Source organism: Saccopteryx leptura, chromosome 2 (assembly GCF_036850995.1).
Source record: "Saccopteryx leptura isolate mSacLep1 chromosome 2, mSacLep1_pri_phased_curated, whole genome shotgun sequence".
In the NCBI taxonomy this organism is placed as follows: Eukaryota; Metazoa; Chordata; class Mammalia; order Chiroptera; family Emballonuridae; genus Saccopteryx; species Saccopteryx leptura.
The window spans coordinates 242,840,479-242,849,561 of NC_089504.1; the positions used below are offsets into that span (position 1 = coordinate 242,840,479).

A 9,083-nucleotide genomic window follows, 5' to 3' on the forward strand; every position below is an offset into this window, starting at 1 on the left:
GAAGGCAGGGGGTTCAATGTGGCCACTGGCACTTCCTGGCGGCGTGAGCTTGGGTACGTTCCAACCTCAGAGCCTCAGTTTCCTCTTGGGGTAACAAAAGCACCCACGGTGCAGATATGCGGTGAGAGAGACGGCACAGGAAAGGACCTGGACACTGCCTGGCCATGTGGTCAGGGCTCAGTGCCCACAGACACTGTTCTTTTTTGTTTGTATGTGACCCTCCTCAGCTTCGACTGGAGGGAGAGAGTCAGGAAATATCCGAATCGGGGAATTCACCCAGCAAAGGGTTGAGATTGGGGAGCTGCCCCTGTGGGCTCCCTGAGCACAAATTTGGGGTGGGGGCAGTCCCGGTCCCTCAGAGCTCCCTCTAAAAGCAGGGTCTTCTTGCCTGGGCCACGGTACTCGAATCTGAGGCAGCCCTAGGGAGGGCATTGAGACCAGAAGCCACCAGAGGCACACTACTGGGAGCCATCAGAGCCTCCCACACTCCCTGCCCAGCTTGGAGGCTGAGAAGTTGAGTGTTCTGGCTCATGAAACTCTCAGCAAATGTGAACTCGGCCCCCCTAAGGCGACGGGGGAGAGCCATGCAGCCGGCGCTCCTGCCCGCACCCAGCTGCCACCGCCGCCGTTTCCACGCGGCAGCTATCTGCATGCGGAGGGGAAAGATGGCATTTCGTGGCAGGGGGGCCCGAGGCACAGACAGGATCCCCCACAAAGACGCAGAGGGCCGAGGAAGTGAAAGGCTTCGAGTTGCGGTTACGAGGCTGGAACCCAGCATGTCGAGTGCTTGCTCATTTTAATCGGCGCCTCCACTGGCCTGGTGACACCCGCATTCTGCCTTGGCGAGGCCCTAGGAAAGCCAGGGGAATGACTCCGGCGGAGCCCAATGCCACGTTCCCTGGGAGGCTGGGAAAGTCTGATTGCTGTTTGGTCTCCAGCTGCCACGCGGCCTCCGCTTCCCAGCTGGGCTGCAGCCCCCGCTGGGCCAGGAGCAGAGCAGAAGGACTCGGATCTGGGCCTGGGTTCAGGACTCCTGCTTGTGTGCCACGACAGTCCAAACAAGCCGAGGCTCTGGCTGTGATAAAAATGCCTAGGACTGGTTGCGCACGTACATGGGGCATCACACATACATTAGCTCACTGAATCCCCCCCCCAAAAGAAAACACAGCCCTCCTGGGAGATGGAATCACAGTAAGGGCAGGTAAGGAAGCTGACCTGGAAGCTAAGCCCCGGACTCAGCGAGGCTGGGAGGCCTGGAGCTCGACTCCAGAGCCCACAGGCCTGACCACGCCACCACCCAGGGTATCACAAGTGACAAACACTATGCAAGTCTTTCGGGCTTCACTCTCCAGCAAGTACACGGGGGACACTGGGTCAGAGAAAGAACCACGAGCACAGACCAATGTGACAGAGCCCCCCCGGGGCTTGAGCATCCTGGGAGCGATGCACGCACTGCTCTTTCCAGCTCATCTTGGCTACATCTGCCCTAAAGCCAAGCGCTCTGGCCCACTGCGACACAGCCTGCTGCCAAGGGGCTCTGGCTGCATGAACATTCTGGAAAGGGAGCCAGAGTACCACATGGTGACCCCCTGCAAGGAGACAGTAACCTTCCACATTGCTAGATACCACATTGGGTTCCAGGTAACTCCCAATGGCACAGTAGGCTATCAGGGTGAAGGAGGGAGTGGTCCTCCTCTGCTCTACTGCCTTAGGCCTTACCCACACGTGGCCTGTCACCTGGCAACCATGAACCAGTGGCACCAAAGCAGCACGAGACTAAGTGCCCTGCTCAAGCCTCAGCCACCTCCCTTGCCCGCAATCCCTTTTTCACCCAGAGAAGGCACATTGCACAGGCTCATCTTAGGCAGCTGTTGAGTTTAAAGGCAAGGAAAAGGCAAAAACTGAGCGTGGCCAGAATTCCCCCGGAAACCCCTTGTATTGTCCACAACATTCAGACTGTGTGATGCCCAATGCATGGGCTATCGCTAAACTGCCCTATCAAGCCCTAACCGGGTAGCTCAGTTGCTTAGAGCATCATCCCGACACACCAAGGTTGCAGGTTCAATCCCCGGTCAGGGCACATACAAGAATCAACCAGCAAATGCATAAATAAGTGAAACAACAAAACCAATGTTTCTCTCTCTCTCACTCAAATCAATAAATTAAATAAACTAACTAAAGAAATCGCACTGTCAAAAGGCCAGCCCTGCTGAACTGTGTTCAAGGTTATTCCTAATTGCCAGGCTTTAAATACCTGTGCTCATTCTTGCCTCCTTTATCAACCTGACACCTTCTGCCTATGAGTCACTCATTAGCATTTCAGCAACCTCCCATATAGCCAAGAGATGTCTAAGTCTTGGATAAAATCCATCCTTGCCCATATAAGAAAAAAAAAATCCAAACCCTCCAGTGTCCTGCAGGGATAATGCCCCATCATAGGTCATCCTAGACAGGATTAAATGTCATAGGGAGCACAGCCAGGTTCCTGAGTACCTGCGTCTAAGCAAAGGACAGGAGTGTTAGGGGCTGAATCGTGTCCCCCCTACAATTCAGTGTTGAAGTCCTAACCCCCAGGCCCTCAGAATAAGGCTGTATTTGGAGATAGGGCCTGTAGAGAGGTAATTATGGTGACATGAGGTGACAGAGGTGGGCCCTAATCCAATCTGACTGGTGTCTTTAGAAGAAATGATTAGGACAGAGGCACGGAGACGGAGGGATGAACACATAAGGAAACAGCGAGAAGACGGCCGTCTACAAGCCGAGAGAGGCCTCAGAAGAAACCAAGCCTGCCACCGGCCCCTTGCTCTTAAGACTTCTAGCCTCCAGAGCTGTGAGAATATAAAACTTCCTGTTGTTTAAGCCCTGCAGTCTGTGGTCTTTTGTCATGGCAGCCCAAGCAAACTAAGACAAGGAATATGTAGCTACAGAGCCAGAGGAAGGCACTGTCGACAGCTGCTGGGTCACGGCGGAGGCCAGGCTTAATCAAGCTCACGCCCTTAGAAAGCCTGCCTGGTTCCCAGTGCCTTGTGCCCAGGGAGCACCAACTCCACTGAAGATCTCTGTCTGCGTTCTGCCAGCTCCTCACTACCCCAAGGTGACATCAGCCACAGAGTGCGGGCGATGAGGGCAGCCTCTAGGACAATCAGCCCTGTTGGGAGAAACGAGACTCAACCCACTGGGTAGGAGAGGCAGGAGGGGAGGCTGCCCTCCTCGGACCAGGACCCTCAGACAGCCACTCCCATGACCCACAAGGCTCTGGAAACCCAACTAAGGTTGATTGTGACCATGACTTGAATGTATCATCAAGCTAGGTGATAACAAAGATGAAAGGAACCCAGGGCCTAGGAGGTGATCAGATGGCTAAATAAGTAATTACCACACACAGTAAGCTACTTGTATTAATGGAAGCCTAATCAAGATACCAACGCAGAAGAGAGCAGTAATTAGCCCTGTCAGAAAGGGAAGTTCAAAGAGACGGGATTATCAGCAGGATTTTCAAGACAGAACTGAAGTTCATGGGCAAACAGGCTGGGAAAGGCAATCCAGACTGAGTTACCAGCAAGGTGAAGGGGGTTAAAAATGCACGGAGGACTCACAGAACTAGAAGCAGTGTGCCATTGTGGGCCAAGGCAGGAAATGGGACAGGTCGGCTCAAAAGGTCCTAGAACACACCCAAGGCCTCGTCTTCAGCCTAAGGAGCTTGGCCCTCATCCCATAGTGGGACGGGAAGGCCCTGGAGAATGTCAAGTTGGGGAAATGACCAGGTTGGACTTGTGTTTCAGACGGGATGTTCAAACAACAGGGAAGGGGGACGTTGAGTGTAAGATCAATAATAAAACCTCCAGCATGAAATAACAAAGGCTGATCCTAAGGGAGAGAGGGCCTCTGAAATCTCTTCCCCAGCCTGGTCCCAGCCACGCCTGGTGCATCACAGCACTCGTTCTCAGCACCACCTTACTGTGCAGAAAGCATGACTCCCCAGGGCCCTGTCAGTTTTCTATTTTTTCTTAAGAAACAAACCCAAATAAGCCACCGACCTTGCTAGGATAAGGAGAGTCTCTATCCAAAGGACAGCCTATCTAAGGTTAGTTTTATTATTATTTTTTTTTTTTTTGGCCTGTTTCCTATTCAAGTTCCGTCATTGGTTCAAAACCTGATTTTGACACAGGACTAGGTTGCTCTTCCCACTTGGATCCCGCAGGAGAGCTGGCCACCCTGTCATCAGCTCTGATACTTTGGAAGGGCTTCAAAGCGGCACCCGTGACAATGATCAGGATTCTGGTTTAGAATCTTAAGCCTATTTCCAAAATGATACAGACCCTTATCAGGTCAGCCACCCTCCCTTGCAGCCCATTCCCTTGATGGCCATGGATGGACCCCCTCACTCGGGGGTGCCTTACTCTGAAGTGAGACCGTGCCATACTCACTCCAGCCCTCTCCCAAAGTGCCTTACACAGCGGCATAAGAGGGGAGGTCAGAGAAGCACTGCGTCCTAGCTGTGTGACCTTAGACAAGTGACCTAACCTCTCTGAGGCTGTTTCTACCTCTATAAGATACGGATAATAACAATAACTCTATCTTGAGGTTATATGATGAGATTAACACATGTAAATGCTAAAGGCCAGTGCTCACACTTATTGAGGGCTTATGAAGAAAAAAAGAAGAGGAGGAAAAGAAGTAGGAGGAGAGGATAAAAGGCAGGAGGAATCAGGGAAGGAACTTGGGAATCACACAGTCCTAGCTTCAAATCTGTGCTCTGTCCCTTGCCGGCTGTGTGACATCAGGCAAGTTCCTTACCCTCTCTAACTCACTGTTTCCTCCTCTGTAAAACAGGGATAATATTGCCTACCTTGCAAAAGGACCTTAGTTAAGGTAACAGATAAGCAAGGACCTAACGTGACCTTGTAAGCTTCAGGGCATTTAAGGAGTGTGCCTGAACTCAGAGGCACTGTTCTGCCCACCCTGGTTTACATTCTAGCCTCCCTGGACCACGCAGGTTCCTCCGCCCTAGACGGTGAGGATGTGCCGAAGCAAGGAGAGGCTGGTTCCTAGAGAGCCAGCCAGGCTTCCCACGGCACTCCCGTCCACAGGCACACTGCCCTCCTCATCACTTCCAAGGGGGGCCTGCTGAGCCCCCTGCGACCCAACTGGATTCTCTCTGGACAAGAGAGATGGGAGGGCCAGGCTCGTCTTTCCCTGGATCCAAGTGTCTTCACCTGGGAACTGGCGGAGAGAAATACCCCTCCGTCCTGGCTCAGGCACAGAGCTGGTGGCTGAAACACCTATTTGCTAAGGGGACCCTAAAGCGCCAGTCCCTCATGTCTTCGGACCTTCCATAAAAGGCAAGTTATTTTAAGCCTCTCCTGTGCCCAAGGCCTGAACAAATGAAGCAAATGGCTTTGGGACAAGCACCAGAAAGGTTTTAAGACCTCTCACTCTGCCAGAAACACACTTAAACTTTAAAAAATTTAAAGCTCACAACCTCTCCGGGGCTCACTTTGTGCTAGGCTGTGCTTTAGAGGAACACAAAGCAAAACCCCAAACCCTCAAATCAATGGATCATGACAAACATCTGCCCCTTCCACCGGGTCCTGGGCAATGCAGGGACAGAGCCCCCGCGGGGATAAGCCGTCAACTCTGCCTTCCTGCCAAAGGTTTCGGGTTGGAAACAGACGAAACCCGGTGTTGAAATTTGTTTCTTTTTTTTTTTTTTTAAATAAGGAATGAGGCAGGGAAACCAGCCAAGGAGCAGGTGTGCCTGAGGTCCCCACCAAGCATCCAGAAGCACAGCCAGGGTGCCTCAGTGCATGGGGGACAAGGCACTGAGGAAGGTAAGGAGGGCTCCTAGAAGCACCCCTAAATTGAGGGTACAGGATTAGGACCCTGCAGTCTCCCAGAAGTTTGTGTCAGATCCTGGGGATCAAACACAGGGTTAGGCATTCGGGTATATGTCTCTACTGTCAGACCCTGAAGCCCACAACTCACCCCGTGAAGATGCCCCCTACCCCCACCCCACCAGCTTACTTCTGTTAGGCAGCTCCTCTTGGCCCAGGCCATCAGAAGGAGCCAGCAGGACACTGCCACCCTCCTCCAAGGTCAGGATGAGGGGAACGTCGTCATCTAAATTCATGGCCATGTTCTTCTCTTCCGCGGCCCTCAGGAGGTGCTGTCCAGGGTGGTCAACGGTCTCTGCTTTGAGCTTCCTTTCAAAGCCACTGGCCCAGAGGTGCTTCTCAGAAACTCCTCCATTTGAGGCATCTTCTGGGATTTGGGGGATTAAAAAAAAAAAAAAAAAAGACAATTGTTAAAAATACAACCACAACTGGTGAAAATGCTCTACAATTAGATAGTGGTGATGGTTGCTTAATCTTGAGAATATACTAAAACCCACCGAACTGTACCCTTTAAAATGGTGGCGTATTACAGTATATAATAGCGTTAAAAAATGAGAGGAGAACTCCTCAAGAACAAACACTGAAATTAATGGTAAATATGTCTGGAGATTGAGATTATAACCAATATGTTCCACCTCCACCTCTCTTTGTCCTTGTTTGTGTGAGTTTTGTAAAGATTTTAAAAGACTTTAAAAAAATACAACCATTAAAATAGTAGTTAATACTCAATGAGCAATTACTACGCACCAGGGACTTTTCTAGCAATTTTTAAGTAAAACTCATTGAAATTGAAACTTCATAATAGACAGGTAGGATCAGTATCCTCCATTGCAGAGGGGGGAGGCTTTAGGCTCAGAGAGGTTAAGTAACTTGCTCAAGGAGCAACAGCTAGAAATCCAAGATTTGAACTATGAAATCTGATTCCAGCCCCGTGCTCCTACCCACTACACTACAATTCCCCCAAGTCCAAGTCCCGGTATTTAGGCAGCACTTAGCTCCAATGACCTGTAAAACGATAGTGTGCCAGTTCATGGACACTTGCCCATAGCACTTTTATACAGGCATTATTCTCCTAGATCAGGTGTTTGAGGAGCAAAGGGAAGAAGACCAGCATATTTTTTAAGCAATGTCCAGTCACACAACAAAGCCCTCCTCCTGAGCTCTCAACTTAAAACACTCAGAATGAGCCTGTTACAGTTCCTATTTATAAACATTCCCATTTCCGCTGGGGAGGACCAAAAGAAAAGCAAACTCAGCAGATCTGATGGCAGACCTTTGAACTTGGAAACAACAGCAGGTTCCTTCCTCAAGCTGCAGCCTTCTGAGCTCAATCAACTTTGCCTCCAGGCTAACCCACTGAATGGCAACCCCGCAATTTACTTCTTTCATAAATCATCAGAATAATCCCAAACAGGCACCCGGACATCAATTATCTTCTTAAAATAAGGCAGCAAAAGTGAGCCCCATTCCACTTGCTGCTAAACCTGTGGCTCTCTGCCCCGCAAACTTCCTAGATTTTGTTTCCTCCAGATCTGGGAATTTCTTTTGCTTTTAAATCTCAGTACTGAGGAGACAGAAGGGGAAACCCCAGGTGAGACACCACCATTTGGCTGTCTTCAGAATTATGTTTTCTTTTTGGTTCAACGTTTTCCCAGATATCTCCAAACATACTCAAAAGTAGAGAGAGCATATGTAAATGACCGCCCTTATAGCTTTCACTCAGTTTTCTCTCCTGTATTTATTTTGAAGGTGGGGGAATCTGCTCACCCCTTCAAGTCATCAAAAAGTTTCCTAATGTTATCATTATTATCATAGTGGTTAGTGGGTTTTATTTTAACTATTTAATATATGACTGTTTCTTTGCATACACTGGCTTAGCTCAGGGACTCTCAACTGGGGTTATTTTGACCCCCTTCCCAGGGGACACCAGCACTGTACGGAGGCATTTGTGACTGTCACAACAGGGGTGGGTGTGCTAGGAGGTCGAGGCCAGAGTTGACAGAAACATCCTACAAGGCACAGATGAGACCCACCACAACAAAGAGATTAAGCAGCCCAAAATATCAATAGTACTACTGTTGAGAAATACCCACTTCACAGATGAGGAAACTGAGGCTTACAGGGCTTAACTGAACTTGCCTCTTATAAGTACACAGCAGGGAAGTAGTAGAGGCCAGGTCTCAATCCAGGCAGTCTAAATTTAGGGACACCCCCTTCCCACCCTTCTGCGGAACCATTACCCTACACCTTCTTCCAGAACCAGTCCTGTAATCTGAATTCAGTCACGCCCACCCTTTTATAGAGGGAAAAGTAGGGCCCAGAGCCGGGAAGAGACTTGGCCAAGGTCACACAGTGCAGGACTCTGGGGGGGCGTAGCCCGATGCTCCTTCCGCGGGCTTGGCTGCTCGCTCTGTAGAGCACTCAGAAGGAAGGGTCACCCCCTAGGGGACAGGTCCCAGGAGAAGGGTCAGCAGACATCAAGCTGTCTGCTGACCAGGTACAAGTCTCTTGGCAGGGTCGCCTGAGGGCGTCAGTGCGACGAACAGAGCAGGAAGAAGGGGAGGGAAGAGGACTGCTGTGCTGGCTCCAGCTCCACGTGCTGCCAGCCCCTGTCCGGCCCCCGCGTGGGGGTCGTCCCAGGAAGCCGGGAACTAGGAGAGAGGGTGCAAAGCCCCGGCCTGGGCTGGAGGGAGAGAAGTGTGTGATGATTCCCCGCAGTCCCTCTGGGCTTGCCCCACCCGCCTCCCACACTCAGGTACCCAGCTGCAACCCCTTACTCCGCGCCCTCTGACCCCTGACCCTGCCCCAGGCCAGCCCTCACAACCCTCAGATTCTTACACGCGCCGCCCCAGCAACCCGGACCGCGCGCCGGGTTCGGCACCGTGCAGCTCAGCCTGCCGGCTCCGCCGCCAAAGCCCCGAGCCTGTAGCTGTTGCAAAGACCGCCGCCGCCGCCACTTCAGCGGCTGCCACCAAGGCAGCTGCGCCAGCTCTCCCATCCACCGCCTAGCGTCTCCTCAACCCCGCCAGTCCCGCCCCATTCCCCTTTCGCCGCAGTCTATTCGCTAGTTAGGTTGCCATGATGAGTTATGATTGGCCAAACCTCAAGTCCTTCCCCAGCTCTCGCCTGCTGCCGATGCAGGACTCCCCGCCCGCCTCCCAGCGAAGGGGCGGGACTAAGAAGCTCCGC

At 51.6% G+C, this 9,083-nt stretch overlaps 1 protein-coding gene across 3 annotated transcripts in view; it reads right to left on the reverse strand.

Moving 5' to 3' along the window:
• TPCN1 (two pore segment channel 1) overlaps positions 1 to 8,913 on the reverse strand; it is a 48,891-nt gene extending 39,978 nt beyond the window's left edge. For 2 of the 3 annotated variants that reach the window (XR_010749369.1, XM_066370839.1), the window contains exons 1-2: positions 8,733 to 8,913; positions 6,025 to 6,258 (exon numbers count right to left, since the gene is read on the reverse strand). Coding sequence is in view for 2 of the 3 variants with exons in the window: in XM_066370839.1 (XP_066226936.1) it covers positions 6,025 to 6,258; positions 8,733 to 8,892 (394 nt within the window). In the remaining variant the exon portion in view is untranslated. Of the gene's footprint in view, positions 1 to 6,024; positions 6,262 to 8,732 lie in introns of all 3 variants that reach the window. The other variant, XM_066370841.1, reaches the window with a different exon arrangement.
• Between the last annotated feature and the right edge of the window lie 170 nt (positions 8,914 to 9,083).